Genomic DNA, 13,890 nt, shown 5'->3' on the forward strand with positions numbered 1-13,890 from the left:
TCCCAAAGTGCGTTATTTGTCATGAGATTCGGCAGCTACTGGCGATAGCAGGCGATAAGGCGACGTCGCCCAAAAACATGAAAATAATGTAACTTTTGGACGACATCGCCCAGAGTTTAAATCATTTTTATAACGATGGAATACAAAACAAACGGTTTCCACCCGACAACGACGATACAGTAGATCGGCTATGTTTGGTTCCCTACACCAGTGGTTCTCAAACCATTTCATGTCAAGGACCTCCGAATTGATATGTATATTATGGCCTCGGACCCCCATCTGAACGATGTTTTGCCTGGGACCCCCTAAAGAGAAAGTCTCATTTAAAAAAAGAATACATACAGTATATATTAAAACTTTTCTCAACGTTTTCATATATTTTTCAGACATGTTCTAAATTAGCAGAGCGGCACGAAGTGTCTTGCTGTGAGCTTGTAGATCTGCTCAGGATTATGCCGTGGTCACAGGTGAGAATGCAGGCAGCCGAGTAGAATAAGAAAAGGATCGAGAAATTAGGAGGCAAATTTAAATACCGGCTGATTGTTGCGCAATGTCAAATTGTGAGTTGATGCGAGAGAGAGCGGTGGGGTGGTGGTGATGGTGCGTCGTCGGGGGGTGCGGGACGGACGTCATCAGCCACCCCTTATCTGCAATGCTAATTAGAAAGCCGGTTTATGTTGATTGCAAAGTTTAAGTACGGATGACCCCCGGGCCACACGGGGGAGCAGCCGAGCGATCCACAACGCTGTTTACGAGCCATTACCCCCACCACCACCAACCCCCAACAGAGATCAGCGTGGAACGGGAAAGAATAATGAGGAATTAGGAAGCCGATGACCAATAGTTGACGACGCATGATGCACAGAGGGCAATTATGAAGGCAATGGGGGGAGGAGGGGCTGCCGTTCAGAATGGGTCTCAAGGGTGGGATTGGCGCAGCAGCATTTGATACTCCTCAAAGCAAGACGCCATTTATTAAGAATGGGAAAAGAAGCCACTGTTGTTTTAAAATGTGCTTTTTGGGGGAGGGTGGGAGGTGGGGGAAGTTTAGGAAAAGTGATTGTCCGCACGTGATAAACTAACTGCTCCCCCGTCTTATTTTTTTATTTAAATTTTTTAACAAAAAATATTGAACAACGTTTCGCCTTGTATACGGCTTCATCAGGTTACAGTGCGTATGTAGTTGGGATTAGAGGCAGTGGGTGTCATCACTCAATCAGTTAATACATAGGTAATAGGTAGGCTATAGTTTTCTGTGAGGTTCCCCTTCCAAAAATCACATAAATTAAGAGGCCATACTTCTGAACAACAGGTAAAAAAAAACATATCAAGTACACCAAAAGGTGGGGGACGTTTGCCACCTGGGGTGGGGTTGTACTTAGTTGTGCCTTGAGTTGTACTTGAGCAGATCTAAAAGCTCACAATGTGTAGATCAGGGGCTATTTTAGGTGCGCACCATGATGCATAACGAGGTATGAATCAGGCCAAGTATAGTATAGTACAAGTATATCAAGTATAGTAATACAAGCGCTCGCTCGTGTGCACACATGCATGCACACAAGCACGCATGCACGCACGCATGCACGCACGCACATACGCACGCACACACAAAAACACATACACACAGTCACGCACGCTTGGGTTTAAAAACTTACAGGGATTTAAAAGAACAGATACGCTGTAATGCCACTGGGATGTAAATCCTCATTTTTAGACCATTGAAAACAGGCTATATTTGAATTTTAAAACGGCAGTATTCAAGTTGTCAAAATAAGTGATTATGTAATAATCTTTGTGACTGTGTGTGTGTTTTGTCTTGCTATCGTTGTGGGGACCTAAGGATACTAGTAAAACCAGAACGAACACACCTTTTGGAGACATTTTCTTTGGTCCCCATGAGGAAAAGTATACTGTATACGGTATATGCCTCTGGTTGAACTCCTGTTGCTTTACATTACATTGAACTTTGTGATGTTGACTTTGTGATGTTGACTTTGTGATATTTTTGGGGGTTCCCCAGATGATTAGATGATTAAATATTACATAAGAAAGAGGCAAACATTGTGAAAATAGTCAATCTACAAGCTCACCAACTTTGTGAGCTTGTAGATTGCCTATATTCACAATATTTATCTGTGGAACCAAGTCAAACTAAATATAAACTCTGTGCGTGTGTGTGTGCGTGTGTGCATGTGTGCGTGTGTGTATGAATGAACAGAACCCCCTCCAGAGGACCACCTGCTCCAGAACACACTGTGGCCCGAGATCCAGAAGCTGTGAGTCTCACCTTACACACCGCTAGCATAACATAAACACACGCACGCACGCACGCACGCACGCACGCACGCACGCACGCACGCACGCACGCACGCACGCACGCACGCACGCACGCACGCACGCACGCACGCACGCACGCACGCACGCACACACACACACACACACACACACACACACACACACACACACACACACACACACACACACACACACACACACACACACACACACACACACACACACACACACACACACACACACACACACGCTTAACAAGCTCAATGCTAATGCTCCCATAATGGTTAATTCAACCTCCAAAGGGTGTAGTACAAATAGAACCAAATGGACCTGGTTCCATTTAGTTGCTGTTCTAACTTTGTGTGTGTGTGTGTGTGTGTGTGTGTGTGTGTGTGTGTGTGTGTGTGTGTGTGTGTGTGTGTGTGTGTGTGTGTGTGTGTGTGTGTGTGTGTGTGTGTGTGTGTGTGTGTGTGTGTGTGTGTGTGTGTGTGTGTGTGTGTTTTTTCCTCCCCTCTGTAAATTAATACCCTACTGCTTGATCATACTACGTTGACAGACAAAAGCATCAAAAGCTTGTGAGCTACTCTTGCTATTTTCCCATTTGTATCCAGAAAAGTAACAGTTTTGGAAATACGAGGTTTCTACTCGACAGAGACCATTTCTACTCTTTTGGGAGTTTTAAATTAACACAATTTTGTTCAGTGTGTATAATAAAACACAATCACCCCCACACCACACACACAATTGGGCATGGATGGCCCATATACGGATGAACACACCTTGGGAAATGATTAATGTCTTAAACCTTCCCCTCCCCTCCCCCCGCACACACTCCACACCACGGCGGGGGCCAATCAGGTTCCCCCGCGTCCCACGAGCCACCTCCCTCTCCAGGGAATATATCGGGTGAAAACCTTGTATGTCCAAAACCCTTTGTTTTGCATTTTTCAATTTAAAAATGATTTAAACTTGTGAAAACAGCCAATCTACTAGCACACAACGCCTCGCACCGCGAGGCGTTGTGTGCTTGTAGATCTGCTGTTTTCACTACTTTTGTGCGACGGCCTTGTCTGATGAAGCAGGGCTTTACTTTGCGGAAGAACGTACACATTTGAAACCTGGAGATACGAGGTTTTCAGCCGACAACGACGATATTGCACTCCATTTGTGCCCTATGTTAAATCCATTAAAGCCGCCCGTCCGGCATAAACATGACGTACGGCATAAGAGCAGTCCATTGTTGTGCGTCGTCTCGTCCGACAGCGGCACTTTTCTTTTTCCGCTCTCTCTTTCTCTCTCTCTCTCTCTCTTTATCCGCTCCCTCTCTCTCTTTCCGCTCGGCACCGCCAGCCAGCCAGCCCCGGCGGACTATAATAAGCCGACACATAACGCAACATTAAAATGAGTAATTGGCCCAATTATTTTTTCGTGGCATAAATAACAACGCCGGTGTTCGATGTCGCCGGCCAGCCAACGTACGCCGCTGAAAGTTCTTCACTTGGGAGGGAGGGAGGGAAGGTTCTACATCTACCGGAGTTATGTTGTTGCCTCATTGTTGACATAAAAAGTAATCCGCGGAGCGGTGGCTGTCGGCGCGCGTTAAAGCAATTAGTGCGTTGAATGATTAGCGGGAACGTTTTGCGCCGCTCCAGTCTCCTGTCAGTTGGATGGGGAGAGAGTGGCGATCACTACTTTTTTAATTTCACACAATATCAGCTTGTTTCAGCCGTCATCTGGTGGCATGACGGCCCGGGAAACCTGGGAGCTGGTGGCTGTCACGTAGCGGGGTGGACACGGAGACACACACACAGTCACACACAGTCACACACACGCACGCACGCACGCACGCACGCACGCACACACACACACACACACACACACACACACACACACACACAAACACTCTCTATTAACTGCCTTTCACTCTTCCATTTCTCTCACTTAGTGTTACTCGGTGGCACGGCCAGGCTTTTATCCTTCAGTCTTTGTTGCTTATTATTTATGACTCTCTCTCTGTCTGGCTTTCCCTCGCTCCCTCTAACTCCATCCTCTCTCTCTCTCTCTCTCTCTCTCTCTCTCTCTCTCTCTCTCTCTCTCTCTCTCTCTCTCTCTCTCTCTCTCTCTCTCTCTCTCTCTCTCTCTCTCTCTCTCTCTCCCCCCCCCCCCTCTACAGGTACGGTCATGGATTTGAGACGTTCTGCTTGGCATCCGACAGCGCCAGAACAGTAGTGGCATCTGCATGCAAGGTCAGCATGTGCACACACACACACACACACACACACACACACACACACACACACACACACACACACGCACACACACACAAACTTGCACTTCCTTAGCATGATAGTTAGGCTAGGACCCTTAGCTGTATGAGTTCCATAGAATAGGTCAATAGTTTTAATAAAGATACAAGTGTTATGCACATCAAATAACAATGCAAACACTCGTGGAACTTTTTAAATACTGAAGACAGCGCTTCTTGACATGCAGGTTCTTGTACTGTCTGGAGATTTCACTTCCTTCTTTTATTTTTCTCACTTCTGGGAAAGCTTTTAATAACATGACTTGTGGTTTTGTCAGAAAGTCCCCCCTCGTGAGAGTCGTGACCCATCACTGCGCAGTTGTTTCTGATGTGAATGCAGATAATTTTATAAGTATAAACACCTGGTACAGTATGGCCTTCTCACTTTAGTCTGTAAATTGTATAAAAAAATATTACACCAAACTCCACATAAAAAAATCTATCCCAATATGAGCAGTCAGTGATGAAGTATACTTTTGGGATTCACATTTTTTAAACCACATCTATTATTGATTATGTGTTTTTAACCATGAAGCAGTCTGGGATTCCCTGTGAATGAAAAGTGCAATACAAATAAAATGTGTTATTATTGTCACTGTCGGGCAGAAACCTTGCATCTCCAAATTTCAAATTTGTATATTTTTTTGTGAAGTAAAGCCCTGCTTCATCATACAAGACTGTTGCACAAGACTAGTGAATCGCGAGGCGTTGTGTGCTTTAGATCAGCTATTTTCACTATTTTAAATAAAAAACAAACGGTTTTGGACATTCAAGGTTTCCACCAGACAACAACGATGTACTGTAGGTGCTTAAGTGGTAAAGAACGCTGGCTCCTTAATTCCCTTCACACCACTTCCTCGTCCTCTCCATCATCCCTCTCTCTCTCTCTCCATCCTCCACTCCTCTCTTCCATCATCTTTGCCATGTCTGTCCAACTCCCTGTCTTCCTCCAGATGTTCTCTCTCTCTCTCTCTCTCTCTCCCTCTCTCTCTCTCTCTCTCTCTCTCTCTCTCCCTCCCTCCCTCACAGCCATCTTGCTGTCCTTTACTCCCCACCAACAATCTTCTCCTCCCCTCGGCGTCTTCCACACATTATAACTTAGTTGGAAGTTTCTCGTTCCAGAGTCCTGCTGCTACTGTTGCTCTGCTCAAGGTCACTACACTCAAGCATACAACACACTTGAAATGTACAGACTTATCTGTATAGTTTTCTTCTTGTCTCTCCATTAAACTCCATTAAGCTTAAAAAAATAAATAATAATAAGAGATTGTAGATCGTCTATTTTCACTATTGCTTGGGTTTTACTCCACAAGTATTTTCACTACTTCTTAAACGTTATTTTGTTTACAAATGTATGGAGTTTCTCAGATTTAAATAATACTAATAATTAAAAACTAAATGTAGGCAAACAAGGGGCTATTTACTCTTAGTGACCCACACATTGGTCCGATTCAGTGTTTGGAATACAGTGTGCCGTCAGGGTATGTGTCACACATGCAGCTATAAAAACGTTGCATAGCCGTTCGTTCACTTCCATTCTACGTGAGAGTGGTGGTGTTATGATGATGATATGATCATAGGACTGACATGTATGTGCTTGACCCCCAGCACATACATGTGTTGAATCACTCTCATCTGCAGTGAGCGCATGCTGTGCTGCTGCACTTGACACCATGGCCATCAAGCACTTTATCAGATAGACTGACAGCCTGTGTGTGCACGATGATGCCACACACATCTGTGTGTTACCTTCCTACTCATTCTGTTCTTTGTCATGTGTCATGGACACGTCATGTGTCCAGTACTGTACGTTTTTGTAACCCATTTTTTCACCCAGTGCCAATTGCCTAAGCTGTAATCCTGAGGCTCTGCTTTCCCTCTGCCGCGCCTGGGGAGACAACTGACTGACCTCATGCTTCCTTCTATGCATGAGTAGTCCAAGTTGCTTCTTTTCACCTGACAGGGGGATGGGGCTCCGATATTCTCTGTGTGTAATAAACCTGAGAACTTGTCGTGTGGTGACGTCTTGTTTTGCGAATTTGCATTTGCACTCAGAGTCACCACCCTTAGTTACAGTAGAGAGGTATAGGGCTGTCACAATTATTACATAATCGTCTACTCGCAATCATTTGACATAATCACACTTATTTTGTGATAATCGTCATAATCGTTTACATGTTGACATTTTTTTATTTTAAAAAACATTTTAAAAAAATTGTGGAAACTGGAAATAGCAGATCTACAAGCTTGTAGATCGGCTATTTCCACTATCAATGTTCTTTTTAACCCATTTAGGCCTAACCTATAGAAAAGGGCTAAATCAGAAATTAGCCTACAAAACAAATATGTTGCTACATACTGTACATGTACAGTAAGCCCCTCCCAAACAGCAAAATGTGTTCCCGGCCTGAATGGGTTAAAGTGTAAAGTTGTCAAATATGTCCTTCATTTCTTTGAATATTTAGGTTATGTGTCATATCTGCAACTTCAAACAAAGCCTACGAGCCAAACAGAAATGTAATTGTCAACGACAAAAAAACACAACTAAATCGTTAATCGCAATTATTTGAGTGACAATTAATCGTCATGTAAAATCATGACAGCCCCAGAGAGAGGGAGACTCTCTTGTGTGTGCAGTAGTTCAACTTTGTTGAACTTTGGCACATTTTAAATGCCTCAGCAGCATGTGTTGGCTGCTCCCGTGCCGCCATGGCGCGGTGGTTGTCTGACCGTACCGTACCCTGACTCAGGGGCGTCACACCAAATTCTGGGCCCTGGGTACAAGGATTCACTGCGGGCCCCCCATGAATGTTAACTATTGAAAAATAGCAGATATACAAGCTCACAGCGCGGCACCGAGTGCCGCGCTGCGAGCTTGTAGATCTGCTATTTTTGAAAAATCGTGAAAATGTGTGCCAAGAAACCTATGTTTCCATGTCAGTGATGCTCAAACTTTTTCATGTGAAGGACCCCCCCCATCTCAAAATTTTTAGTTCCAGGGACCCCCCCAGAAGCAAAATTTGAGTTACAAATGTTCAAAGATTTGCCCACATTTTCACGACTTTTCAAAAATAGCAGATCTACAAGCTCGCAGCGCGGCACTCGGTGCCGCGCTGTGAGCTTGTATATCTGCTATTTTTCAATAGCTAAAGTTACTAGGGCCCCCTCCACCTTGGGCCCTGGTAACTCAGTCCCACTTTCCTACCCCTTGTGACGCCCCTGCCCTGACTGGAAAGCACTTTGCTTTGAACAGCTGTGGTGGGCGAGCTGCCAGCAGCCAGGCCTGATATTTGAATGTTTTGCATATTCATAGATTGTGAATTCTCTCTCCGTGAGGGAGAAAGAGTGGTGCTTTTTCAGCCCTTCACTTTTCAGCTTAACGTGGGTGTTCTTTGACTTTTTATGTGGATAAAACCACAGCAGAATGTTTCTCACATACTTAAAAACATGTCTGGAGTGAAGCTCTTACTTGTCCTTACTTGTCCTTACCCGTGTGCAGCCTTACCCATTTAGAGACGCTGAACACAGACCACGTGTGTTCGTAGAGACTCTCGACAAAGCTGGATGCATCACGTGTTTTGTGTTTTTATTTTATTTTATGTTGTTGCACATAATATAATCCAGTTTGACGAACACCTTCTCCACTGTGCCTGGGGTAGCTTTGCTATTGGTTGTTTTGTCTGCTGAGCTTGCTGTGTAGTGTCGATAATAATACATAAAAAATCACACCAAGTGTGAAGTGAGCGGTGCTATTTATGAGTTAATTTCATCGAGTGTCCCGCTAGCCAATCACAGCGTGTCCTGCGAAGCTTGGCCAATGGGACCCTGGGCGTACAACAAACTTTGAGCCGTTTGTGCCAAGATGTAGGCCATATCTAGGCCAGATGTGGGGCACGCTTCAGTTTTGAACACGTGTTTATCCACCGGTTTTGAAGCAGACATAGCCAGATGTTACAGGAGCACCGCTCAAAAACCCTAATAGTCTTGGGTATTTTCATAAAAGCAAAGGTTAACGCCTCAATCACTTCAACTATTTCATCTAATGTGATCTCTGCCATCCGTACAGGCATCTAAAGCGGAGCATGCGTCGCTGCTGCTCTGGAGCGCCTCCACGTGGCGTCAGCTGCAGGCGCTGCCCTGCCACACCCTCACCGTCACCCAGATGGCCTTCTCCCCCGACGCACGCCTCCTGCTGGCCGTGTCCCGCGACCGCACCTGGTCCCTGTGGGCGCGGAGCCCGCCGTCCGCCACCACACCCGACAGCACAGGTGAGAGAGAGACGGTGGATTTACTGCTGATTGATTGATTGAATACTTGTCAATTTGTCCTTTGTCCACACCACCAAAGCCCAGACTCTCATAATTGTTTGGTTTTCAGTGGTTAATGATAGCGGGCGCCCTCCCACACCTGTGAGTGAACCCAGGACTACAAATCCCAGAATGCAAACGGAAATTAGTTTCGGCACTTTCTAAACTATTCAGAGGTTTGGGGGGGGGGCGGGTACCGTCATTAATTCATCTGTTTGGTGCTGCAGAGATTTTGTGACTCCCCGAACCGAACCGAAATAAATGCGGCATCTGCCCTATGTCGGATGCCTGAGTCATAGTGACGGGGACCTTGTCAGAGTACCCGTTGTACCCGTCTGTTTGTGTTCATTCTATGCCTATATATGGAGATCCCTGATGTCATCAGTATTATGCCCATATCCACAACTTTCCAACGTCACATCGTGCATTGCGCAGAAGTTGTGCAGCAGCTTCCGGCGCCGCAGTCGAGTGTGATCTACAAGCTCCCAATGGCTGCATCTACGATGCGACGTGAGCTTGTATGTCTGCTGTTAACCGGAAGTGTCCCGCAGATAATGCTACAGTAAATTCTTGCGGAAACAGGTGGATAGTATTTGGCATGCTGTATTGCTATTACGTAGGTGGTACACTTCTTTCCTTTCCTGGCTTTGCCCCAACCACGACGATTCGTTCAAGATAGTTTTTCTCCTCAATGTTCTGCCAAAATATAATTATTCAAATACCCTGCCTAACAGTTTGATCTTCCAAAACGTAACCAGAGTCCAGAAGGCGCTGCTCTGTGCAACCATAAAGCACAAGGTGTAGATTGATCATCCATACCAAGCCATTTATTCACATTGTTTAAATTCAGATTGTTGTTTTTATGAGCTTGACAACGGGTCGGGCGGCCTTGGAATGGATGGAGAGAAGAAATCCTCTCTGTATCTTCACACTGTCTATTTGGCCGGCCCCGTACACTGTGATATTTTATCTGACTGACTGAAAGCTTCATAGGGCCGTAGGTGTAAAAATACACATTCCAAATGTTTATTATTATTTGCTGTAAATGTCAAGAAGAATAGAGCCGTTAAATGTGTGATAGACCATTTCACTGCAGCAAAGACCCTACTTGTTTCATTTATGAATACAAATTGCCCATAAAATAATAAAATCAAAAGAGAATCAAGAGGGGTTTACTGTATGTGGTGGATTCAGTAGCTGCATTTTCCGAGCATGTTTTTATCGATATCACAATGAATTACAACTTTTTTCAAGGATTGAAACAAATATATTGTTTAAAGTTTTAAAGCAGCACTATTATTATTATTATTATTATTATTATACACATTATGTCCCACAAAAGTATAAAGGTTTAAGTAATAACAATCATCCTTCCATACATGGGAGACAATGAGTTGGCATTTGCGAAGGCACCAAGGCAGAACTACCAGTCAAAATGAAGACTGACTGGTGAAGACAGCACGTCCTCGCCGCCAGACATGCTTGCAGAGACTCCTGGGTAATGAAGTCAAAGACGTTGGCTGATTTTTTTTACCAATTATCTGGGGGTACCTCGCCCCAGGGGTTGAGAACCACTGCAATAACCTCTTGAGGCCAGCATGGTGGTACCCCACAGTCCAACCTTTCATAAGCAGTATGTTTTTGTTACAATGAATATTTTACAAAACATTGAAGTGTGTGTGTGCATGCTAGGGCATTCACGAATAGTGATTTTTAGTATTCGAATTATTTGACCTCAAAGTATTCAAATTGTCGAATATTCGACAGGACTGGCCAAACTGTCAAATATTAAGTAAGCAAGAGGTGACCATTGTGAAAATAGCCGATCTACATGCTCACGCGAGGCATTGTGAGCTATTTTCACAATATTTATCTGTGGAACCGAGTCACATTAATACCTACAATTCCAAGTGCTTGTCAGGGTGGGGGTCCCCAGTTCAAATATGTTTATTTTGGGGGTCACGGCCTAAAAAGGTTTGAGAAGCCCTGGTATAGAGCATTAACAAATTCATCCACCAGGGGGGCATTGACAACTCATTATTATGGCTTCCTATCTAGCCAAGCTTTATAAACTATATATTTTTTAAAGAGAAAACAATACAAAAAAATAAATAAAAAAATAAGCGAATATTCGACTTCGGTGAACAACGTCGAATAGTGACTTTGATATTCAAATATTCAAATATTTGGTGGATGCCCTAGTGTGCGCACGAGTGCGTGAGGTGCGTGCGTGCGTGAGGTGTGTGTGTGTGTGCTGACCGGGCCATGGCTGTTTTGGATGCAGCATAGCGAAGAGTGTTCTGTTTCTCATTCTGTGCATTGGGTGGAGGTGTCAGGGGCTCAGGGCTGGGGTTAGCGCCATAATTTCCTCTGGCACACAACCTTTACAAGGCCACACAGCTGCAGGACGGCGGGGCAATGCAGTTAGACTGAGACAAGACACTCTGCTGAAGGTGTGGCTTAGAAAAACCAGCCCAAATGCTGCAGCTAGAGATACTGCAGGGCAGAAAAACCTCTCATCTCCATATTCTAACTTTTTGTGTATTTATTGGTAAATTACTTGTTCATACTACAGCGTCGCACAAAAGTAGCAGATCCACAAACTCAAAGCGTGTCCCGAAGCGATGCGTTTTGAGTAGGGATGGATATTGCTAGGATTGTTATGAGTCCGGTTCCGGGTTCTGCTTATCGGTTCTGGTTCTGCTTTGTTTCCTAGCGGTTCCCTATTTCGGTGCCAAAATGATAAAAAATAAGAGGTCATCATAAGAGGTTTGTGCGGTGATGCCACACACACACACACACACACACACACACACACACTGAAATGTTTTCCTTGTGAGCTATTGAGAATATTCTCGGCTGTTTTCAATGCTGATGTCCTCACAAGTATAGTAAAACAACTTCTGTGTGCGTGTGTGTGTGAGTGGGAGATGTGGGGACGTGAGGCTGGGGCTCTCCCGTCCGTTCCGGTTGGCTGCTGAATCACTCAGAGTGATGGCGGAGGACACACACACACACACACACACACACACACACACACACACACACACACACACACACACACACACACACACACACACACACACACACACACACACACACACACTAACAAATACAATCACGCACATTCTCTCTCTCTCTCACACATACATACACACACACCAACATGTACACAAATCACACAGCTCTCTCCTGCGTGTGTGTCGTGTCCGGCCAGACAAGGGAAGGTTAAACGATGCCATGGTTGATCAAACAATACCACTCTGCTGCCCGGCTCTGTGTGTCTCGTCTTTTATTAATCCTTCTCTCCATCCCTCCCTCCCTTCATCTCCTCCTCCTGCTCCTCCTCTCTGCCTCTTCTCTCCGTCCATCCCCTCACTAGCTGCCCTCCTGCATCAAGCACTAAGAAACCTCCATCTTTGTTTTCTCTTGCTGTTCTCTCTCTCTCTCTCTCTCTCTCTCTCTCTCAAATGTATATGGAGCATGTATATAGCACCTTTTATCCAACTTGCTTTCACACTAGGGCATTAACAACTTGTGATTTTTGCAAGTCGACTCGACTCAGTAAAAAGTTGAGTTGAAGTCGACTTTATCGTTTGATGACGTCATCACATCACACACATGATTAACTTAATGTGCAACATTGTTTTCCCACTCAACTGTAAACAAACCAACATAAAGTTTAAGTGTATAGAGGGTATCTTCACATTTCTAAAGTGGCAATTTAAGGACGTTTTAATACCTCTAAAATGACAAATTAAACATTGTCCAAATTGTCAAATATTAGAGGCAGAAATTGTGAAAATAGCCGATCTACATGCTAGCCGATCTACAAAGCCTCGCATCGCGAGGCGTTGTGAGCATGTAGATCTGCTATTTTCATAATAGAACCATGTAATACCAAATGTAATGTAGCACTTACCATTGGATCATTCCGTCCTTGACAATAAGCAATCTTACTGTTTGAATGCTGTACAGACACACACATGGAGCAAAAATAATTATCGAAAAAAATACAAAGGATTTTTTTTCAACTTTCTCTGGTGGGAGTCGACTTGTGTAATCAAGTCGACTCAGTCGACTTGTCGACTTTTTCGTTAATGCCCTAATTCACACAGTCACAGGCAACAACCTGCCCATCGGGTGCGTTCTTGATCTCTTGCTCAAAGACACTTTGACACTTACTTGAGGGGATCCAACCAGGAACCTGGATGTGTTTCCCAAACATCTTCTCTACCTCCTTTCTCTCTCTCACTCACTCACTCACTCTCGCTCTCTCTCTCGGTCTCTCTCCACTGTACTCCTCTTTTCTCCCCTTACTCCTTTTAACTGTCCATCCCTCCTTTCTAATCTTTCTCTCTGTTTGCCTGTATTACTTCATCACACAACGTTATCACACACTGAAAAATATCTAATCGATAAGTTATAGATGGTGTGTCTAGTACCCTCTGGTGGACATGCAGTAGTTGCAGACGGGGCGGCATACGTATTATGCATACATTTGTATAGACCAGGGGTCTTCAACGTTTTCAGGCCAAGGACCCCTTAGTTGAGAGAGAGATGATTCCATGATTCCATAGATTCCATATAGTTTCATTGTTTGACAGCACAATCGTCAGTGTATTTTGGATTCATGTCACTTTGTGTTTTCAGATATTTAACCACTTGAACCGTCAATACTACTAAACTTGACCTTTCACTCTGTAATTGTGTGCTCCTTTTTCCCCTCTACACCAAACTTCTTTGTGAGCTTGTAGATCTGCTATTCTTGGCTAAAGTTCTATATGAACATTAGTTCTATATAATCACTAGAATATGGACGTTAAGGTTCAGGTTCAAGTGGTTAATATAAAAATGGAGATAAAGGTTTCTATCACACAAAGATTTGGAGTCCCCCCTGTAGTAACTCTGAGGACCCCCTATGCTAGGGGTCCCGGGTCCCCTGTTGAAGACCCTTTTTATAGACAGACAGACTTTCAGTAT

At 44.4% G+C, this 13,890-nt stretch overlaps 1 protein-coding gene across 2 annotated transcripts in view; it reads left to right on the top strand.

Moving 5' to 3' along the window:
- The window catches only part of elp2 (elongator acetyltransferase complex subunit 2), a gene marked incomplete at its 5' end in the record, with an annotated part of 127,459 nt that overhangs the window by 91,535 nt on the left and 22,034 nt on the right, over window positions 1–13,890 (top strand). For both annotated transcript variants that reach the window (XM_080734443.1, XM_080734442.1), the window contains 3 exons: window positions 2,219–2,276; window positions 4,469–4,541; window positions 8,667–8,868. In XM_080734443.1, coding sequence (XP_080590569.1) covers window positions 2,219–2,276; window positions 4,469–4,541; window positions 8,667–8,868 — 333 coding nt within the window. The remainder of the gene's footprint in view (window positions 1–2,218; window positions 2,277–4,468; window positions 4,542–8,666; window positions 8,869–13,890) is intronic.

Source organism: Nannobrachium achirus (genome assembly GCF_963921795.1).
Source record: "Nannobrachium achirus genome assembly, chromosome: 10".
Classification (NCBI taxonomy): domain Eukaryota; kingdom Metazoa; phylum Chordata; class Actinopteri; order Myctophiformes; family Myctophidae; genus Nannobrachium; species Nannobrachium achirus.